Consider the following 23,939-nt stretch of genomic DNA (forward strand, 5'->3'; position numbering starts at 1 on the left):
AGTGGTGTTCCACAGGGGTCTGTGTTCGGATCAATTCTTTTTACAGATTGATGATCTGGATGATTGATGGCTTTGTTGCAAAGTTTGCAGATGATAAGAAGATGAGTGGAGGGGCAGGTAGTTTTGAGGAAATAGAGAGGCTACAGTAGGACTTAGACAGATTGGGAGAATGGGCAAAGAAGTGGCAGATGGAATGCGGTGTCAGAAGTATATGATCTTGCACTTTGGTAGAAGAACTGAAAGGGTCGACTATTTTCTAAATGGGGGGAAATATAGAAATCTGAGGCACAAAGGCATTTGGGAGCGCTTATGTAGGAGTCCCTCAAGGTTAATTTGCAGGTTGAGTCTGTGGTGAGGAAGGCAAATGCAATGTTAGCATTCATTCAAGAGGACTTGAATATGAAAGAAAGGATGTAATGCTGAGACTTCATAAAACATTGGTGAGGTCTCACTTGGAATACTGTGAGTAGTTTTGGGTCCCCTATCTTAGAAAGGATGTGCTGAAACTGGAGAGGGATCAAAGGAGGTTCATTAAAATGATTCCAGGATTGAATGGCTTGTCATATGAAGAGCATTTGATGGCTCTGGGCCTGTATTCACTGGAATTTAGAAGAATGAGTGGTGTTCTTTTTGAAACCTATTGAATGGTGAAAGCCCTTGATAGACTGGATGTGGAGAGGATGTTTCCTATGGTGGGAGAGTCAAAGACCAAGGACATAGCCTCAGAAAAGAGGGGCATCCTGTTGGAACGGCGATGGGGAGGAACTTCTTTAGCCAGAAAGTAGTGAAACAGGGAAATTCGTTGCCACAGGCAGCTGTGGAGGCCAAGTCTTTATGTATATGTAAGGCAGAGGTTGATAGAGTCTTGATTGGTTGGGGCATAAAGAGATACGGGGGGGGGGCGGAAAATCAGAGATTGGAGCTGGGAGGAAAAATGGATTAGCCATGATGGAATGGTGCAGCAGATTCGATGGGCCAAATGGGTTAATTCTGCTCTTATAGCTTATGGTCTTAATTACATTGTGTCTAGGTAGCCTTCATCTGATGGAATGGATATTGATTTTTTATTCTGGTAAAAAAAGATTCCCTCCCCCTCCCCTCTTCTTCTATTCCCCACTCTGGCCTCTGACCTTTTCTCACCTGCCTATCATCTCCTCCCTGGATCCCCTCCTCCTTCTCTTTCTCTCATGGTCCACTCTCCTCTCCTATCAGAGTCCTTCTTCTCCAGCCCTTTATCTTTTCTATGCACCCGGCATCACCCAGTTCCTTCCAGCTGCTCCCCCTTCCCCTCCCCCCACCTTTTTTTCTGGCATCTTCCCCCTTCCTTTCCAGTCCTGAGGAAGTGTCTCAGCCTGAAACATTGGAACTGTTTATTCGTTTCCATAGATGCTGCCTGAGCTGCTGAGTTCCTCCAGCATTTTCTTTCTTTCTTTTCAAGTCTTTTTATTAATTTTCAAAATTATAAACATAACAATAATATTGATAAACAGAGAATGGGATTACATTATTAATAGCTAACACTTGCAAATATAAAAATGCTGATAATACAAGTATATTAGCTCACCCCAACTCTAACTATAATTGAACATGGTAAAAGATAAATGGCAAAAAAACCTAAAAAAAACACCAAACTAGAAAAGAAAAAAAAACACACTAAATTGAGCTAAGCAAAACTAAACTAAACAAAACTAAAACAAAGTTGGGCTAACCTATTACATTGGATACAATCATTGATGTCATTAACTCCACTCCTCTATCCGTATATTTTTAGTTAAAAAAAGGATTCGACAAAGGTCAAACTACATCATATGAAAATGTTGAATAAATGGTCTCCAAATTTCTTCAAATTTAACCGGAGGATCAGAGACGCCACTTCTGATTTTCTCTAAATTTATGCAAGGTATCGTTTGAGAAAACCATTGAAATGTAGTAGACGGATTGACCTCTTTCCAATTCAGTAAGATAGATCTTCTAGCCATTAATGTAAGGAATGCAATCATCCGGCAGGCTGAAGGGGATAGGTAACTATCTTCCATCATCGGTAATCCAAAAATTGCAGTAATAGGGTGAGGTTGTAAATCAATACACAAAACTGTAGAAATAATATCGAATATATCTTTCCAATATTTATCCAAAAAAGGGCAAGATCAGAACATATGAGTCAAGGAAACAACTTCAGAATGACATCTTTTGCAAATAGGGCTTATATGAGAATAGAAACGAGCTAATTTATCTTTAGACATACGAGCCCTATGTACCACATTAAATTGTATCAATGTATGTTTAGCACATAAAGAGAACAGGTTAACTAATTGAAATTTTTTTCCCATTTTTCTGGATAAATGAAGTTGAAGTTCCCTTTCCCATTCAGTCTTAATTTTATCAGATATACCTGAATTTATTTTCATAATCAAATCATAAATAATTGCTATTAAACCCTTCTGATAAGGATTTAATCCTAACATTTTTTTCCATGATATCAAATGGATATGAAGTTGGAAATGTAGGTAGCTTAGTATTTAAAAAATTTCTAATTTGTAAATATCTGAAAAAAACGAGATTTAGGCAAATTATATTTATTAGATAACTGTTCAAAAGACATAAAGCAGCTATCCAAAAATAAATCACGAAAGCTTAATATACCCTTCATTTTCCATACCGAATAACAGATGGTTGAAAGAAAAAGTTAGATATAATAGGGCTTGATAAAATAAATTGGTTCAAACCAAAAAATTTATGAAATTAAAACCATATTCGTACTGTATGTTTAATTATTGGATTAATAATTTGTTTATTTAATTTAGAAAGAACAAATGGAAGAGAAGTCCCTAAAATGGAGGTCAGAGAAAACCCTTGCACGGATTTACATTCCAGGTTTACCCATTGTGGGGTTAAAGTTATATCCAAATCTTGTATTCAAAATATTAAATATCAAATATTAATTGTCCAATAGTAAAATCTAAAATTCGGCAATGCTAAACCACCATCCTTTTTAAACTTCTGTAAGTATTTTTTACTTAATCTAGGGTTTTTATTTTGCCATATATATGAAGAAATTTAAGAATCTAAAGTATCAACAAAGGATTTAGAAAAGAAAATTGGTAATGCTTGAAACAAATATAAAAATTTAGGTAGGACAATCATCTTAATAGCATTAATTCGACCAAGCGTTGATAGAAACAATGGGGACCATTTAATAAACAATTGTTTAACCTGATCAATTAAAGGTAAAAAATTATGCTTAAAGCATTTTGTATGTTTTGTAATGTAAACCAAGGGAACCCTTCTAAATGGGATACAGACAGATGTGTGGTATGTGTTGAAAGAGCCAGGGTGGGTTGAGAAAGTGATTAAGCTGCACATGGGAGCTAGTGATTTATAGAAAGAGACATAGTACAAGAGTAGGTAAATCATAATAACCCTCCATAAAACACCAGCTTGATCACGCTGGGAATATTGGGTACCGAGCTCAAGCAAACAGGTAACAGATTAGGCAAGGATGTGGAAGAAATTCACCAAAATGATTCCAGGAGTTTAGATTTCTAGAGGGTTTTAAGCAGTATTTGAGGAACATGACTTCAGTCTTTCCAGTGTTCAGTCGTAGAAAGGCCCGTTCACTCAGGTACACCCACAACATGCTGGAGGAACTCAGCAGGTGAAGCAGTGTCTATGGAAATTAACAAACAGTTGATGTTTTGGGTCGAGACCCTGGTGAAAGGTCTCTGCCCGAAACATCGACAGTTTATTTATTTCTATAGATGCTATTTATTCATTTCTGACCTGCTGGGTTTCTCCAGCATCTTGTGCACGTTGCTCTGTGTTTCTAGCATCTGTAGTATCTCTTGCGTTTAGGTGTCAGGTAAATGGTATTAGAATTCCAGACAGTGGAAAGATGGAGATTTGTCATGGTGAGTTAGATCAAGTATCAACAGTCTCAGGTGAACCCAATATGGTCATATCTTATGGAGGTATAGAAAATTATGAGAGATATCGATTGGGTGACATTTTCACCTCAGTTTGGGTGAGATTAGAACTAGAGGTCATAGTTTATGTGTGAAAGGTGAAATATTTAAGGGGAATCTAAGAGAGAACCTCTTTACTCAGAGGGTGGTGACAGCGTGGAATGAGCTGCCAGTGGAGATGGTAGATGTTGGTGCAATTGTAACATTCAAAGAAATTTATATACAGTACTGCCCAAGTCTTAGGCACATATATGTATATAGCTAGGGTGCCCAAGACTTTTGTATAATACTGTAGTAATGTTATATATTGCACTGCACTGCTGCCACAAAAAAGCAAAACTTCATGGCATATGTGAGTGATGATTCTGAAACGGGTCTCTGTTGTGGACTAAGAGTGGGAAGGGGGCAGGAAGAGGGGAATCATGGTTGGGAAAAGGGGAATGGAGAGGGGAGGGAGTGGGAAGCACCAGACAGACATCCTGTAATGATCAATAAACCAGTTGTTTGGAATCAAATGACCTTGCCTGGTGTCTCAGGGCTGGGTGTGTCTGCACCCACACCACCTCCTGCCCCGCCCCCTGGAACTCTTTCTCTGCCAACCATTCCACATCCCTCCTGTGGTGCTCTACCCTCGCCATTCCCAACATCCTTTGCTCCCTCCAGATTTACAAACTCGCTCTCTGCTCCATGTTGGCTAATACAAAAGACTTAGGTACCCTAGCTATATATATGTGCCTAAACCTTTTGTGTAGTTATGTAAGTACATGGATGGAAGGAGTTTGGAGGGCTATGGTCCAGGTGCAGGTAGATGGGACCAGGTAGAAAAATCAGGTAAGCACAGATTAGATGGGCCAAAGAGCCTGTCTTTGTGCTGGAGTGCTTTATGACTCAGTGATGCTCCTGATGCGGTATGGCCATGTCTCTTCCTGTTGCTGTAGTCTATCCTCTCTCACATGATGTTCTTTTCCACCTGGTGTACATCAACTGCTTGAATTGCTTCAGATCTGGTAGCTGTGTTTTGCCTTCCCTCCCCTAAGCTATTCTGTAAAATGTATCACTTTGACTAACCTATTGGAGATCACCATATGAAATTTTGTTTAAGTTTCATTTACAAATGCTCCTGTGAAACTATCTTGAACGCGTCTCTTCACTTCAGCTGTTAAAAATGTAAGTGTTGTAAACGATGAATAAAATAATGTACTATATCTGCTGTAGTAGCATCAGCACTGGACTTCAGGGTGAATGGTCCTGAGTTCGAATCCAGCCAGCTCCTTGCACGCTTTCCATCCATGCTGGATTGAGAGTCGAGTCAGCAACTCAGCCCTGTTTTAAAAAAAGACAAAATGCTAAAGAAATCGCAAGGTATCTGCCCGATGCGCCACAAGGAGCAGAAAGGAATAACAAAGTAATATATAGAACATAGAACAGAGAAAACTCTAGCACGGTGCTTTTAAACTACCCTACTTACCTTCTGCCTAAATGCCACAGGCATGAAGGTCCTCCATCTCTGTCTCTACAGAAGGATTCTTCACTGCTGTTTCCATAGCAGGACTTTCCATGCATTCACCACTTTCTAAATCCACTCCTCTGACATTCCCTCTATACTTTCCTCTGATCACCTTAACATTATCCCCCTGCATATTAGCCATTTCCGCCCTGGGAAAAAGTCTCTGACTGTCAACTCGATCTCTGCCTCTTATCATCTTGTACAATTCTCTCAGGTCACATCTCGTCCTCCTTCACTCCAAAGAGAAAAGCCCTAGCTTGCTCAACCTACCCTCATGAGACATGCTCTCTAATCTAGGTGGCATCTTTGTAAGTCTCCTCTGCACCCTCTCTAAATCTTGCACATCGTTCCTATAGTGAGGCAGTCAGAATTCAACACAATATTCCAAGTGTGTTCTAACCAGGGTTTTATAGACCTACAACACTACCTTGAGTATCTTGAACTCATTCCTTCAGCTAATGAAGACCAACACGCCATACACCTTCTTAACCACCCTATCAACTTGTACAACAGCTTCGAGAGATCTACAGATTTGAACCCCGAGAACCCTCCGCTTCTCCACACTGCACAGATCCTTGCCATTAATCCTGCATTCTGCCTTCAAGTTCCCCTTCCAGACTGAATCACTTCACACTTCTCCGGATTGAACTCCACCTGCCTCTTCATAGCCCAGTTCTACATCCAATCAGTGTCCCGTTGTAACCTATGATGACCTTCTACACTGTCCACAACCCCACCGACCTTTGTGTCATCTGCAAACTTACAAATCCACGCTTCCACTTCCTCATTCAACTCATTTATAAAAATTACAAAGAGCAGGGGTCCCAGAACAGATCCCTGCGGAACACCACTGGAAGCTACAAGTAAGTTAAGTCTGGTATTTACCTGATGGTGATGATTTTTGTTGAGTCCACGTGGGACATGGCATTGTCTGACAAACCTTTCCCTTCCTTTTGCTCTCGAAGGTGGATATCTGGCAGGGAGCTTGGCTGTCATGAGTGATGCAGCACATCTTCTAGCAGACATCACGAGTTTTCTGATTAACCTGTGCTCATTATGGTTATCCTCAAGACCGGCCACCAAGAGATTAAATTTTGGATGGTACAGAGCAGGTAGGAGTTTCAGAAGAAAATGCAGCTTTCACTGTGCTTCAAGTGAAGCATTAGCAAAACTAAAAAACAAAGATCACTTCTTTTTTGAAATTTTCCAAAAATAAATGAAATGGAATGATTTTTATTTATTGACATATAGTGAGGAATAGGCCCATCCGATCCTGTGAGCCATTCCACCCGATTTAACCCTAGCCTAATCGCTGGACAATTTACAATGACCAATTAACCTACCAACCGGTACATCTTTGGACTGTGGGGGAAAACCAGAGCACACAGTCAAAACTCACAGGGAGAATGTACAAACTTCTTGTAGGGCAGCGGTGGGAATTGAACCCAGGTCACCTGCACTGTAAAGGGTTCTGCTAACCACTGCGCTGCCATGCCACCCTGATATGTTGATTTAAGGATGTTAAAGGTTATGGGGAGAAGGCAGGAAGAATGTTGTTGATGCAATGGCGAGTAGAAGTCTCAATGGGCTGAATGGCCTGATTATGCTCCTACGACTTATGGTCTTATTGTGGCCACATGAGCTAAAACTGTGAAGCAAAAGTATATCCAGATTATTTATTTTTTAGTGTGACAAATAGTATTAGCTTAACCACAAATTATACAGCCTGACTTTCCTTATTTTTACTTCATAAAAGCATGTGATATACAGTACTGTGCAAAAGTCTTGAGCACATGTGTATAACTAGGGTGCCAAAGACTTTTGCATAGTACTGTAGTAACTTTATGTGTTGCACTGTACTGCTGCCACAAAAAAAAGTCATGATATATGTGAGTGATGATAAACCTGATTCTGATATGGGTCTCTTGGACTGAGAGTGGGAAGGGGGCAGGGAGAGGGGATTCACGGTTGGGAAAAGGGGAAGGGAGAGGGGAGGGAGCAGGAAGCACCAGAGAGACATTCTGTAATGATCAATAAACCAATTGTTTGCAATCAAATAATTGTGCCTGGTGTCTCAGGGCTGGGTGTGTCTGCACGCATGTCAACCACTGCTCCTGGCACTCCTCCTGTGCCACCTGTCCCACACCCCTCCCATGGCACTCCACCCTCACCTTTTCTCCCTCCACACCTACAAACTCGCTTCCAATCCTCCTGTGCCTCCTGTCCAACACTCCTCCCATGGCACTCCACCCTCACCTTTCCTCCCTCCACACCTACAAACTCGCTTCCACTGCATGTTGACAAATACAGTACTGTGCGAACGTCTTAAGCACCTCAGCTATATGTCCCCAAGTATTTTGCACTGTACTGTATATCCAGGAATTTGCAAAGATCATTTGTCTCTGGTTTGCCATGAAGTGAGGCGTTTGGTCAATTTTTTATCCTTTAATATTTAGATTTTTCTCTCTCTTTTTTAGGTTTCTGCTGTTCATTGTATAATAAGAGGAAGGACTGTGTAGTTGGACATGTTCTACAGTGAAAAAAAATCTCTTCAGAATCAGAATCAGGTTTAATATCACTGGCATACGTCATAGAATTTGTTGTTATGTAGTGGCAATACATTGCAATGCATGATAATAAAATTGTAAATTACAATATTTATGTTAGGCATCCGTTAGTCTTGCGAGACCGTGGATCTGCGCCTGGAAAGTCTTCACTCTCCAGGGCGCAGGCCTGGGCAAGGTTGCATGGAAGACCAGCAGTTGCCCGTGCTGCAAGTCTCCCCTCTCCACGACACCAATGTTGTCCAAGGGAAGACCCATACAGCTTGGCACCAGTGTCGGCACAGAGCAATGTGCGATTAAGTGCCTTGCTCAAGGACACAACACATTGCCTCGGCTGGGACTCGAACTCACGACCCTCAGGTAGCTAGTCCAATACCTTAACCACTTGGCCATCTGCCCACACAACAATATTTATATGAAAATGTTAAACTAAATAAGTAGTGGAAAAAGAGAAAAAAAAGTAATGAGGTAGTGTTCATGGGTCCAATGTCCATTACTTGCTATCAAACCAATAGATTTCCTGTTGTTTCAATGTACCTGAAGCTTCTCTAGTTCAAAATTATGATGAGTGTAAATAGGGTAAGCACAAGCAGGCTTTTTCCACTGAAGTTGGGTGGGGCTACAACCAGAAGTCATGGGTGAAAGGTGAAAAGTTCAAGGAGAACATGAGGGGAAACTTCTTCACTCAGAGAGCTGTGCGACTGTGGAATGAATTGCCAGCACGTGTGGTGCATGCGAGCTCAATTTCAACTTTTAAGAGAAGTTTGGATAGGTACATGGAAGATAGGGGTATGGAGGGCTATGGTCCCAGTGCAGATCAATGGGAGTAGGCAGTTTAAATGGTTCCGCACGGACTAGATGGGCCAAAGGGCCTTTTTCTGTGCTGTACTTTTCTATGACTCTAAAAATAAATTCCCACTTAATTTGCTTTTACCAGAAATACTTGGAGCATTGTTTTCGGTGATCATAATTTGGATTGTAACAGGAGTCCTGGTCTACCTCGCCGCTCAACGATTGATCCATTCTGATTTTGAAATTGATGGATTGGTTATGGTTACAACATCTTCCATTGCCGTGGTAGTAAACATAATGTAAGTTAATTTTTGAAATTCGCTTGTTATTTCTTTCCACATGCCACCTTTTAAATAAATCAGACTTAGTTGTATTCTTGCCTTAAAAATGGTGTTCAAAGTTACACACAAAATGCTGGAAGAACTCAGCAGGTCAGGCAGCATCTGCGGAGGAGAATAAAAAGTTGACGTTTCAGGTCCTTTCATCAGGACTGGAAAGGAAGGGGGGAAAGGGGGTAGAATCTAGAATAAGGAGGTGGGGGGAGGAGGACAAGCTAGCAAGTAATAGGTGAATCCAGGTGAAGGGGAAAGTGCATAGGTGGGGGGGGGTGGTGAGAAGCTGAGAGGTGAAAGGTGAGAGCTTTCCCCATCCTGGTTCCCCTCTCACCCCTACTCTTCTCCTCATCTGTCCATCACCTCCCCCTGGTTTCCCTCCTCATTCCCTTTCTTCCATGGTCCACTGTTGTCTCCTATCAGATTCCTTCTTCTTCAGCCCCTTGCCTTTTCCACCTATCACTTCTCAGTATCTTGGAGGGGTGGGAGGCTGGTGAGGGTGCTTCACTGCTGATATACTTTATCCCACAGACAAAGTAATTCTTCCACCTATCTTCTCTCAGTTTCTCACTTCATTCCCCCCTCCTCCACCCACCCACCTTCCCCCTCACCTGGTCTTACCTATCACCTGCCACCTGTAGTCCTTCCCTTAACCCCACCTTCTTATTCTGGCTTCTTCCCCTTTCCTTTCAAGTCCCGATGAATTATCTTGGCTTGAAATGTCGACCGTTTAATCCTCTTCAAGAGGCTATACTATGTAGATCTCGCAGCTGAAGCTCAGCGACGGGGCTGGAAAACCAAAGTTTGTCCTGTGGGGGTGGGTTGTAGGGGATTTATAACCACATCCACCATCAAATTGGTGAAGGAGCTGGGGATCTATGGTCAGAATCTATGTCAAACCAGCAGAGCCACGTCAGAGGTGGTGGAAAGAAGCAGTCAATGGCTTTGGATCAAGTGAAAGGACTTCTCCCGGGCTCCAAGATAGCATCAAGAGAGTGCGAAGGCACAATGGGTGCGGGGGGTAACTCTGGGGTGCCAGAAGTTATCGTTGAGCCCTCAGGAGATGTCATGGCCTAATCGATGAAACATCGAGGTAGGAGGGTGCCCACTTGAAAACCCCTGCGTGTTGACCCTGTGCCACTCCCAACACCAAGGCAGTCTCGTGCAAGTGCTCACAACCCATTGGCACAAGAGATAGTAACATTTTATCCTGTGATTTTTTAAAAAAATTTTCACTTCTGCATCCCTTCCTTTCCAGTCTCATGAAGAGTTTCAGTCCGAAGTGTAGACTGCTTATTCCCCTCCATAGATGCTGCCTGACCTGCTGAGTTCCTCCAGCACTTTTGTGTTTGTTACTCTGGATTTCTGGCATCTGCAGAATCCCTTGTGTTAAAGGTTTTAGAATGAGGGGTGACAGTTGCAGGTAATGGGATTGTCCTCCCAGGATTGACTTGGAGATGAAATTCCTTCACGTACTTTTTTTAGAAAATTTTCGAATATTTTGCTTGGCAAGGTTCTGTATATTCTGTCACAGGGTGTGCTCTAGATTGAAACCGATAGAGCTTTGGGTACGAAAGGAATCAGGAAATGGAGAGAAGTGTGAACTTTTTGGACAGCAACCATGTGGCCTTCTCCAGGATGATGTTTTCTGAATGTAACTTATCTTTATGCAGAATGGGTTTGACACTGTATCAGAGTGGCCATGGTCACAGCCATGGTGCGCCCTACCCTCAACACTCAAAGGAAGTTAACCACAGCCATCAGCCAAATGCCAGCATACGCACGGCCTTCATCCATGTTGTGGGAGACTTCTTGCAAAGCGTTAGTGTGTTAATCAGTGCTCTTATAATTTTCTTCAAGGTTAGTTCCCATGTTATAATTTGCTTATATATTGTTGTTTATTGCTTATATATTTGTTTTTAATTATATTTGTTTGTTCAAAATATACTTATTATCACAGCATATATACTTTGTACAATCTTGAGATTTACCTCATTATAGGCAGCCAGAAAACAAAGAAACCCAATAGAAGTCATTTATAACCATATAACAATATAACAATGACAGCACGGAAACAGGCCACCTCGGCCCTTCTAGTCCGTGCCGAACTCTTACACTTACCTAGTCCCACCGACCCGCACTCGGCCCATAACCCTCCATTCCTTTCCTGTCCATATAGCTGTCCAATTTAACTTTAAACGACAACATCGAACCTGCCTCAACCACTTCTGCTGGAAGCTCGTTCCACACAGCTACCACTCTCTGAGTAAAGAAGTTCCCCCTCATGTTACCCCTAAACTTTTCCCTTTAACTCTCAACTCGTGTCCTCTTGTTTGAATCTCCCCCACTCTCAATGGAAAAAGCCTATCCACATCAACTCTATCTATCCCCCTCATAAATTTAAATACCTTTATCAAGTCCCCCCTCAACCTTCTACGTTCCAAAGAATAAAGACCCAACTTGTTTAACCTTTCTCTGTAACTTAGGTGATGAAACCCAAGTAACATTCTAGTAAATCTTCTCTGTACTCTCTCTATTTTGTTGACATCTTTCCTGTAATTCGTTGACCAAAACTGTACACAATACTCCAAATTTGGCCTCACCAATGCCTTGTACAATTTCAACATTACATCCCAACACCTATACTCAATACTCTGATTTATAAAGGCCAGCATACCAAAAGCTTTCTTCACCACCCTATCCACATGAGATTCCATCTTCAGGGAACTAGCTCCCTCTGTTCTACTGTATTCTTCAATGCCCTACCATTTACCATGTATGTCCTATTTTGATTAGTCCTACCAAACTGCAGCACCTCACATTTATCAGCATTAAACTCCATCTGCCATCTATCAGCCCACTCTTCTAACTGGCCTAAATCTCTCTGCAAGCTTTGAAAACCTATTTCATTATCCACAACACCACCTATCTTAGTATCATCTGAATACTTACTCATCCAATTTACCACCCCATCATCCAGATCATTAATATATGTGACAAACAACATTGGACCCAGTACCGATCCCTGAGGCACACCACTAGTCACCGGCCTCCAATCTGACAAACAGTTATCCACCACCACTCTCTGGTGTCTCCGATCCAGCCACTGCTGAATCCATTTAACTACCTCAATATTAATACCTAATGATTGAACCTTCCTAACTAACCTTCCGTGTGGAACCTTGTCAAAGGCCTTACTGAAGTCCATATAGACAGCATCCACTGCTTTACCCTCGTCAACTTTCCTAGTAACCTCTTCAAAAAATTCAATAAGATTTGTCAAACATGACCTTCCACGCACAAATCCATGTTGACTGTTCCTAATCAGACCCTGTCTGTCCAGATAATTATATATACCATCTCTAAGAATACTTTCCATCAATTTACCCACCACTGACGTCAAACTCACAGGCCGATAATTGCTAGGTTTACTCTTAGAACCCTTTTTAAACAATGGAACAACATGAGCAATACGCCAATCCTCCGGCACCATCCCTGTTTCTAATGACATTTGAAATATTTCTGTCAGAGCCCCTGCTATTTCTACATTAACTTCCCTCAAGGTCCTAGGGAATATCCTGTCAGGACCCGGAGACGTATCCACATTATATTCCTTAAAAGCACCAGCACTTCCTCTTCTTTAATCATCATAGTTTCCATAACTTCCCTACCTGTTTCCCTTATCTTACACAATTCAATATCCTTCTCCTTCGTGAATACCAAAGAAAGGAAATTGTTCAGAATCTCCCCCATCTCTTTTGGCTCCACACATAGCTGTCCGCTCTGATTCTCTAAGGGACAAATTTTATCCCTCACTATCCTTTTGCTATTAATATAACGGTAGAAACCCTTGGGATTTATTTTCACCTTACTTGCCAAAGCAGCCTCATATCCTCTTTTAGCTTTTCTAATTTCTTTATTAAGATTCTTTTTACATTCTTTATATTCCTTGAGCACCTCATTTACTCCATGCTGCCTATATTTATTGTAGATATCTCTCTTTTTTCAAACCAAGTTTCCAATATCCCTTGAAAACCATGGCTCTCTCAAACTTTTAATCTTTCCTTTCAACCTAACAGGAACATGAAGATTCTGTACCCTCAAAATTTCACCTTTAAATGGCCTCCATTTCTCTATTACATTCTTCCCATAAAACAAATTGTCCCAGTCCACTCCTTCTAAATCCTTTCTCATCTCCTTAAAGTTAGCCTTTTTCCAATCAAAAATCTCAACCCTGGGTCCAGACCTATCCTTCTCCATAATTATATTGAAACTAATAGCATTGTGATCACTGGACCCAAAGTGCTCCCCAACACAAACCTCCGTCACCTGACCTATCTCATTCCCTAACAGGAGATCCAACACTGTCCCTTCTCTAGCTGGTACCTCTATGTATTGCTGCAATAAACTATCCTGCACACATTTTACAAACACCAAACCATCCAGCTCTTTTACAGTATGGGCTTCCCAGTCTTTGTGTGGAAAATTAAAATCTCCCACAATCACAACCTTGTGCTGATTACAAATATCTGCTATCTCCTTACAAATTAGCTCCTCCAATTCTCGCTCCCCATTTGGTGGTCTATAATACACCCCCATAAGAGTTACTACACCTTTCCCATTCCTCAATTCAACCCAAATAGCCTTCCTAGACGAGCCCTCCAATCTATCCTGCCAGAGCACCGCTGTAATATTTTCTCTGACAAGCAATGCAACACCTCCCCCTCTTGTCCCTCCGATTCTGTAACACCTGAAGCAATTAAATCCAGGAATATTTAGTTGCCAATCACACCCGTCCTGTAACTACGTTTCACTAATAGCTACCACATCATACTTCCAGGTATCAATCCACGCTGTAAGCTTTAAATAAAAAGAACACCATTAAACATTGTGTGAAGAGAGGAAAAAATTGTGTAAACACCAGGGGTGCGGTGTTAATTTTTTAGGTGCCTGAGCTGACAAAATGCTTGCCATTTCCTATATCCTCTCTATATATATGTCACACCCAATTTGTGTACCTGCTCATTTCATGTACTTCCTTGCCCCATTCATGTAATAAGCAGGTACACAAATCGCGTGTGACATATATATGTGAATAGGGCTTCTTATAATGTCAAACACTAAACCAAGATGAAAGAAATATATGAATTCCAGAACTCCACAGAAATACAGTGATAGTTAAGACATTAACAAGATTATAGCCTATCACTACATTTCAGTGTATAACTGGTACAATAAAACATATAATACTTAATTTAATAATATAACAAAGTATTCCATGGTTGCACTCACTAATTATCATAAATTATAATTATCAAGCAAGTGAAGAAAAAGACAGTAATAATGTATTTTACCAATTTAAAAGTAATTACCTACTTACCAAATGCCACCAATGAGAAATTTCACAATAATTTCCACAAAGGGTCAGGTGTAATATATGTTTGAGGGTCTGAAGCAACTCTTGTCCTGGTGTCATCTGCTGATCTGTGGTACCGCAGCCATGATGTGACATACAGCTCAGGATTCCACTGAACTAGAGGAGGTACGTGTAGTTTAACAAACATAAGCGTTGATACATGATTTATGAGAATCCTTGAAGGTGTTGTTGTTATTATCAAGTTCTTGTGACTGAATCCTCTCTCACACTCAGCAGTGCTAAAAGGAATAACTCGTGAACAGCTCAGTAATGGGCGTAAATCTTGGGGGATGCAGCGTCCACGATCCTCCATATAATCTCTGAAGGCATTTATTACAGAGGAAGAAGAAAGCTTAAACCTCTTACAGAGAGACGATATTGCAGCTTCTCCATAATTAGGTGGTATTTCAGCAGGCCAGTTATCTTTATCAAGGACACACATTTCATTTAGCAGGGATTTATATATACTTTGAGGTTTAGAAGTTTGAGAAACTTTCAAGGATGTTGTCGTGAACATACAGTGCTGCAAATTGTTTATAAAACTAGTAAGAAACTGTAGATAATTAATGGAGACAATTTTGTTGTTGCTTGTTAAGGTAATTTCTCCAAACTTCCCCTTTTCAACTGCCTCTTGAGCTTCTAGAGTTTTTGTACCAGGTTGCTCTTTCACTCCATGAAGTGATCTTATGCTCTGTTGGATCAGTTTGTCTGCATAAACAATCGAAGTAGTACATTTCTGTAAACATGCTGACAGTAAACCAAGTTCATGCAATGGGTCATACATCAGAGCTAAGTCCAATAGAAATTGTTCTGAAGAGAGTCTTTTCAGCAGACCTTCACAGGTTTTTCTGTCACTCCCAGATCTTGTTTCATCCTTCATTGCTTTTTCAAAATGAAAACACAGTGCTTCATAATTTTGCCACACTGCTGAAACTGTTCGAAACAAGCTAGCTCCCCACCTGGTGCCCAGAACACGGCCTATTTTGCAAATTTGTTGTTCTAGTTGAGAGGCACATTCAGACAGTTCCTTCTGATTTAGAGGTGATCTACTGTAAAAAGAGTACAATTTGTCCATAAATGATAGAAAATGGTTTATTCCATGCACTTCTCTCACTGAATCACCTACTGCAAGTTCTAATCTGTGATTAAGACAGTGCCAAATTATCACATCAGGGTAATGTTCCTTGAGGTCTGTAGCAGATTTGACACCAAGCATTACGCTTGCCCCATCACTAGCAAATGCTACAAGGTTCTGTTTCAACTAAGAGTCATCAAACCCATGGTTATTGGGACAGTTCAACAGATGCTTAGCAATAGTTGCAGCTTTCTGATCAGGCAGTTCAATTAGATCTAAAAACATAAAATGGGGATCATCTTCCTTATCACTTTTACATTTCAGATAAACTATTAGGGTGGTCTTAATGCTCAGGCTTGTTGATTCATCAATGAGAACAGAAAATTTGCCACTTATCTGCTTGATATGCTGGCAAATTTTCTTTTTCATATTACTGGCTTTGTGATTCCTTATCTCTGTTGCACTAGTGCAGGAATGCAGTCCAATTCCAATGTCAATACCACTTTTTTCTGAAGTTCCAATAAGCCAAAGTGATCAGAGTATGGTCTGTCATTCTGAGCTAAATAATATGCAGAATGAAAAATTGAACAAGTTGCCTTTAGATGCGAAGCATTCATGGTGTCACATAATTTTCCAAGAGCATCTTCACTAGCTATATTTTCAACACTTAGAGCAGCAGTGTGTACTTTTGATAGTCTGTGATCAACAATTTTTTTTCTGAGAGACTTCAAGCGTGTACTTCGATCGGCTCCATAATAGGATACTTGGTACATCTGCCATGCCAATTCTCCCGTGATCTTTAAGTTCTTGAGGCTGTAGCACTTTACATAGCTAGCCAGCCATCCCTTACTATCCTTAAACTCCTTCCACTCGCTCTCCTCAACCCTGTCTCATAGTGCTCATAGAGGCTAAGTGGTTTTTCACGCATAATTTTGCCATCAACAGGGATATGCTTCTGTAACATGTCCTCTAGCCACACACTTAATGCTTTCTCAGTCTTTGCAAGCACTTTATTATGAACCAGAGAGGCCATTTTTGCCATTGTAGGGGTAGCACTAACACTTCCACGAAGTTCAGCTTCTTTCTGCTTTATTGTGCGAATGCTTGATTCATTCTTACCGACCTTCTGGCCCACTTCGGCATGCGACATGCCACTTTTCAAAAGATCTAAGATGTTTATTTTCTCGGCGAACAATGCTCAAACAACGAGCGCTGGAGAGAGACTGAGGATCTGTGAAATGGCGGGAGGCTACAGCAGGGTATGCTGGGACAACGGGTCGAGCGAGGAGGAATTTCATGAAACAGTCACAGCTCCAGGATTTCACCAAAAACGATCAAATATCAATAGGCAATAGACAATAGGTGCAGGAGTAGGCCATACGGCCCTTCGAGCCAGCACCGCCATTCACTGTGATCATGGCTGATCATCCACAATCAGTATCCAGTTCCTGCCTTATCCCCATAACCTTTGATTCCACTATCTTTAAGAGCTCTATCCATCTCTTTCTTGAAAGCATCCAGACACTTGGCCTCCACAGCCTTCTGGGGCAGAGCATTCCATATATCCACCACTCTCTGGGTGAAAAAGTTTTTCCTCAACTCCGTTCTAAATGGCCTACCCCTAATTCTTAAACTGTAGCCTCTGGTTCTGGACTCACCCGTCAGTGGGAACATGCTTCCTGCCTGCAGCATGTCCAATCCCTTAATAACCTTATATGTTTCAATAAGATCCCCTCTCAGCTTTCTAAATTCCAGAATATACAAGCCCAGTGGCTCCAATCTTTCGACATATGACAGTCCCGCCATCCCAGGAATTAACCTTGTGAACCTACGCTGCACTCCCTCAATAGCAAGAATGTCCTTCCTCAAATTTGGAGACCAAAACTGCACACAGTACTCCAGGTGTGGTCTCACCAGGGCCCTGTACAGCTGCAGAAGGACCTCTTTGCTCTTATACTCAATTCCCCTTGTTATGAAGGCCAGCATGCCATTAGCTTTCTTCACTGCCTGCTGTACTTGCATGCTTGCTTTCAGTGACTGATGTACAAGAATACCTAGATCTCATTGTGCTTCCCCTTTTCCCAACTTGACTCCATTTAGATAATAATCTGCCTTCCCGTTCTTACCACCAAAGTGGATAACCTCACATTTATCCACATTAAACTGCATCTGCCATGCATCTGCCCACTCACCCAGCCTGTCCAAGTCGCACTGCATTCTCATAACATCCTCCTCACATTTCACACTGCCTCCCAGCTTTGTGTCATCGGCAAATTTGCTAATGTTACTTTCAATTCCCTCATCTAAATCATTAATATATATTGTAAACAGCTGCAGTCCCAGCACTGAACCCTGCGTTACCCCACTGGTCACCGCCTGCCATTCCGAAAGGGACCCGTTAATCGCTACTCTTTGTTTTCTGTCAGCCAGCCAATTTTCAGTCCACTGCCCCCAATACCATGTGCCCTAATTTTGCCCACTAATCTCCTATGTGGGACTTTATCAAAGGCTTTCTGAAAGTCCAGGTACACTACATCCACTGGCTCTCCCTTGTCCATTTTCATAGTTACATCCTCAAAATATTCCAGAAGATTAGTCAAGCACGATTTCCCCTTCGTAAATCCATGCTGACTCGGACCAATCCTGTTACTACTATCCAGATATGTCGTAATTTCATCTTTTATAATTGACTCCAGCATCTTTCCCACCATCGACATCAGGCTAATCGGTCTATAATTCCCTGTTTTCTCTCTTCCTCCCTTCTTGAAGAGAGGAACAACATTAGCCACCCTCCAATCCACAGGAACTGATCCTGAATCTATAGAACATTGGAAAATGATTACCAATGCGTCCACGATTTCTAAAGCCACCTCCTTAAGTACCCTGGGATGCAGACCATCAGGTCCCGGGGACTTATCAGCCTTCAGACCCAGCAGCCTATCCAACACCATTTCCTGCCTAATATAAATTTCCTTCAGTTCATCCATTACCCTAGGTCCTTTGGCTGCTATTATATCTGGGAGATTGTTTGTGTCTTCCCTAGTGAAGACAGATCCAAAGTACCTGTTCAACTCGTCTGCCATTTCCTTGTTCCCCATAATAAATTCACCCGCTTCTGACTTCAAGGGCCCAATTTTGGTCTTAACTATTTTTTTCCTTTTCACGTACTTAAAGAAACTTTTACTATCCTCCTTTATATTCTTGGCTAGTTTGCCTTCGTACCTCATTTTTTCTCTGTGTATTGCCTTTTTAGTTACCTTCTGTTGCCCTTTAAAAGTTTCCCAATCCTCCGGCTTCCCACTCATCTTTGCTATGTTATACTTCTCTTTTATTTTTATACTGTCCATTACTTCCCTTGTCAGCCACAGCCTCCCCTTACTCCCCTTAGGATCTTTCTTCCTCTTTGGAACGAACTGATCCTGCACCTTCTGCATTATTCCCAGAAACACTTGCCATTGCTGTCCACTGTCATCCCTGCTAGGGTATTGTTCCATTGAACTTTGGCCAGATCCTCCCTCATAGCACCATAGTTCCCTTTGTTCAACTGTAATACTGACACTTCCGAGTTTCCCTTCTCCCTCTCAAATTGTAGATTAAAACTTATCATATAATGGTCACTACCTCCTAATGGCTCCTTTACCTCGAGGTCCCTGATCAAATCCAGTTCATTGCACAACACTAAATCTAGAATTGTGTTCTCTCTGGTAGGCTCCAGTACAAGCTGTTCTAAGAATCCATCTCGGAGGGACTCCACAACTCCCTTTCTTGGGGTCCAGTACCAAACTGATTCCTCCAGTCTACCTGCATGTTGAAGTCCCCCATAACAACTGTAGCATTACCTTTGTGACATGCCAATTTTAACTCTTGATTCAACTTACACCCTACATCCTAATGTTGTTAGTGGTATTTTCCCCACCAGCCACCAGCCCCTCTCCCCAACCCCTGCTTCCGTAAAATTCCCTCTATTTAATATGCGGCCGCTGTTAAATTCCCCACTTGTTAATTTTGACTTTTGTTTAGTAGAGGTGCTGGAGCAGTGCTCCGGTGAGCTTCGGCAGCACTGTACCCCTAGTAAACACTAAAAGTAAGCAAATAGCATTCCGAACGAAAATGAGTCCACAGACGCGGAGCCAGGCATTGCTGCAGCCACAGCAGACCACAGCCTCAGTTCAGCGCAGAGCCAAGTAAACGTCATGGAGCAGCAAGCAGAACTGGCCCAGGCTGTGCCTCCAGCCTCAACTCCCTGACCTTTTAAATCTGGCCCACCACTTCATTTGTTCAAACCTCGAGAGACTCCTCACTTCTGGACCGGGCCCTCCCTGCCATTTCCATGTGCACTCAGCCCAGTGCCCAGCCACCTCAGTTCGGCTTGCACCCGACCCGTCCAGTTCAGCCTGGCGCTTAAAACGATCAAACCTTGGATCTTTCCCGGCTCTGCCTTGACTCTGCCTCGCCTCAGTTATGCCGCATCGAATCGGCTCCAAGTGTGCTCCAGCAATGGCCAAACGTTGGCTCATTCGCCACTCTCCAGCACAGGCCCCACAGCCTATACACGCCACATACAACATTTCTTGATTTCTATCGCATTTGTTATATTTTGCTATAAGATTGGGGTGGAATGGTATCATAGCAGTTACCTCAATTGTTTTATAGCGACAGGGATTGCCAATCACCAGTTGGGATTGGATTTCCGCCCTGTCTGTAAGGAGTTTGTATTTCCTCCTGGGTTTCCCCCGGGAGCTCTGATTTCCTCCCATATTAAAAAAGACATCTGGTTAGGGTGAGTGAGTTGTGGGCATGCTCTATTGACACCTCTATACAGCTCTATCACTTGCATTTTGTAACTCTAGGATTATCTGTGCTAATACTTAGAAACAAAAGAAAATCTCAAATTAGAGGTCAATTTTTATTTCTTGATATTAGTGTCTGTAGAATGACAAAGGTAGATTTAAAAAAAATAAAATAGATAAACAGCATAGTTAGGAATTTTGTTACAATACCTACAAATGGTATTCATTAAATGAGCTAAGGTAGTTTCTGTGCATCTAGGGAAGGTTTACCTGTAAAATAAACATTGGCTTTCAATTATTTAAATAGTAAGTATATATGGACACCTTAACAATCACTTAATTCCTTCCTCTAGTTCTCTGTATTATTCAAAAGTTTGGTGAATTTTTACATTCATGAAAGGTGAGGGGGGTAATTTTAAAGGAAATATGAGGGGTAAATCTTTTTCCACAGAGGGTGGTGGGTGCCTTGAATGCGCTGCCTGGGGCGGTAGGTCATGGATTTTTAAGAGACGTTTAGATAGGCACATGAATGAAAGATGGTGTGGGCAGGAGGAATGAGCCATTTGATTACAAATTTAATTGGTTCAGCATAGCATTGTGGGCCAAAGTGTGTGTGTTCCTGTGGTTACTGTTCTATGTTCTGTTACCATGGCGATTAGAAGTTAAAGATTAGCTGCATTTGTTAAATGTACATTTGAAACACGCAGTGAAATGCATTGTTTGCGTCTCTGACCTGCACAGTCCGACATATGTTGGGGGCAGCCTGCAGGTGTCGCTATGCTTCTGGCACTGACATAGCATGCCCACAACTCACTGACCTGTACATCTCTGAGACATGGGAGGAAACCCGAGTACCCAGAGGAAATCCACGTGGTCACAGGGAGAACGTACAAACTCCTTATCGACAGCGGGGACGGCAATTGAACCCAGATCACCAGCACTGTAAAGCGTTATGCTAACCACTACAATACTGATTCTGTAGCAATGCTGGATGGGCACGTGGCCAAGCGGTTAAGGCATTGGACTAGCGACCTGAAGGTCATGAGTTCGAGCCCCAGCCGAGGGAATGTGTTGTGTCCTTGAGCAAGGCACTTAATCACACATTGCTCTGCAACGACACTGGTGCCAAGCTGCATGGGTCCTAATGCCCTTCTCTTGGACAACATTGGTGTCATGGAGAGGGGAGACTTGCAGCATGGGCAACTGCTAGTCTTCCATACAACCTTGCCCAGGCCTGCGCCCTGGAGAGTGAAGACTTTCCAGGCGCAAATCCATGGTCTCACAAGACTAACGGATGCCTTTACTATAGCAATGCTGAAATGCTCATAAACTGGAGATAAATTGATAGTTAAAGTTCACCACCACTGCTTACGTTTTCTCAGAAAATTACACTCTGATATGACTGAGTAAATTTTTTGGCTGTCTCAAACTCAGAATCGGATCAGATTCAGATTCATTTATTTATCACGGATACATCGAAGCGTGCAGTGAAGTGCGTTATCAATGAGCACGATCTAAGGATGTGCCGGGGGCAGCCCACAAGTGTTGCCACACATTCCGGCGCCAACATAAAATGCCCACAATGTTGAGCAGAGCAACTCAGAACACACAGGCAACAAAATAATAACACCAAAACAAACCTCTTTCCTCCTTTCCACCCACACATCCACACAGAGGCCTCCAGCCCCAGGACAAGTTGCTGGGCCCCTAACCTCCATTAGACTTGCAGACTCATAGACAACGGGCCTCTGACTTCCCCAGTGGATTTCAGACAGGTAGATCCGGAGCCCGGGTCACCAGGCTTCAACTTCTGGACTTCAGATCAACCATCGGGCTTCGATCTTCCGTATTGACCCCAGGTCTAGCCCCGAACTCCAGGCCATGAACTCCGGGCACACCGACTCCTGTGCCTAGGGTCACAGACGGACATCCAATCCGGTGATCCACTGACCGGTCCTCGCAGTACCCCTTCCACACTTGACCGTCGGCAATCAGCGACCGCAATTCGATTCCCGCTGTTGTCTGCAAAAGAGTTTGTGCGTTCTCCCATGTGAGTTTCCTCTGGGTGCTCCGACTTCCCCCCACATTTCAGACACTTATGGGTTAAGGTGAGTTAGTTGTGGACATGCTCTGTTGGCACCAGAAGCACAGTGCACTTACAGGCACATCTTCGGACAGTGTTGGTTGTTGATGCTAATAATGTACTTCACTGCACGTTTCAGTGTTTTTCTGTACAGAGCTGTGCAAATGTCAGTGGCACATATATATAGCTAGTGTGCCTAAGACCTCTGCACAGTTTGTAAATCTGGCGGGAGTAAAGATATTGAGAATAGTGAGTGTGGAGCACCATGGGAGGGGTGTGAGACTGTTTGCAGGGGTGGGGTGTGGCGTAGGTGCAGACACAGACAACCCTGAGACACTGGACAAGGTCATGTGATTCCAAACAATTGGTGTATTGATCATTACAGAATATCTCTCTGGTGCTTCCCGCTCCCTCCCCTCTCCCTTCGGCTTTTCCCAATCATGATTCCCCTCTCCTTGCCCCCTTCCCACTCTCAGTCCACAACAGAGACCTGTATCAGAATCAGGTTTACCGTCACTCACATGTCATGAAATTGGTTTTGTTTTTGTGGCAGTAGTACAGTGCAATACATAAAATTATGACAGTATTGTGCAAAAGTCTTAGGCACCCTGGCATTACATTGAGTCATAGAGTAATCAAAAGTTATGGCACAGAAACTGGCCCTTCAGCACATCTAGACCATGCCAAACCATTTAAGCTGCCTACTCCCATCGACCTGCTGTGGGACCACAGCCCTCCATACCCCTACCATCCATATACCTGTCTAAACTTCCCTTAAACATTGAAATTGAGCTTGCATTCACCACTTGCGCCAGCTGCTTGTTCCACACTCTCACCACCCAATGAGTGAAGAAGTTTCCCCTCAATTTCCCCTTAACCTTTCACCTTTCAGCCTTAACCCATGACCTCTGGTTGTGGTCCTACCCAACCTCAGTGGAAAAAGGCTACCTGCATTTACCCTATCTATACCCTCCATAATTTTGCATATCTTCATCAAATATCCTCTTGATTGTTTTCATTCAGATAAATAAATTCCTAACCTATTCAATCTTTCCTTATTACTCAGGTCCTCCAATCCAGCAACATCCTTGTAAACTTTCTCGGTAATTTTTCAACCTTATTTACATCTTTCCTGTGGGTAGGAGACCAAAACTGCACACAATACTCCAAACTAGGCCTCACCAATGTCTTATACAGTCTCAACAAACATCCTATCTCCTGTACTCAATACTTCGATTTATGAAGGCCAATGTGCTAAAACTTTCTTATATCTGTTCATGTCTTACATCAGTTCTGTACAAGTGACAGAAAAGCTGATCTTTAATCATGTCTTCACACCTTTTAACCTGAGTCCTCTAGTTGCCAATTGTAAGGATAGATCAGGAGCATCTCCACAAGAACGAAAGATACATGCCTAT

At 42.4% G+C, this 23,939-nt stretch overlaps 1 protein-coding gene across 1 annotated transcript in view; it reads left to right on the plus strand.

Moving 5' to 3' along the window:
• Positions 1 to 23,939, plus strand: part of LOC134343534 (proton-coupled zinc antiporter SLC30A2-like) — a 58,394-nt gene that overhangs the window by 18,242 nt on the left and 16,213 nt on the right. Inside the window, exons 3-5 of the mRNA XM_063042282.1 lie at positions 6,435 to 6,581; positions 8,971 to 9,124; positions 10,831 to 11,017. Coding sequence (XP_062898352.1) covers positions 6,435 to 6,581; positions 8,971 to 9,124; positions 10,831 to 11,017 — 488 coding nt within the window. The remainder of the gene's footprint in view (positions 1 to 6,434; positions 6,582 to 8,970; positions 9,125 to 10,830; positions 11,018 to 23,939) is intronic.

The sequence above is a fragment of the Mobula hypostoma genome, chromosome 1 (genome assembly GCF_963921235.1).
Source record: "Mobula hypostoma chromosome 1, sMobHyp1.1, whole genome shotgun sequence".
Lineage (NCBI taxonomy): Eukaryota > Metazoa > Chordata > Chondrichthyes > Myliobatiformes > Myliobatidae > Mobula > Mobula hypostoma.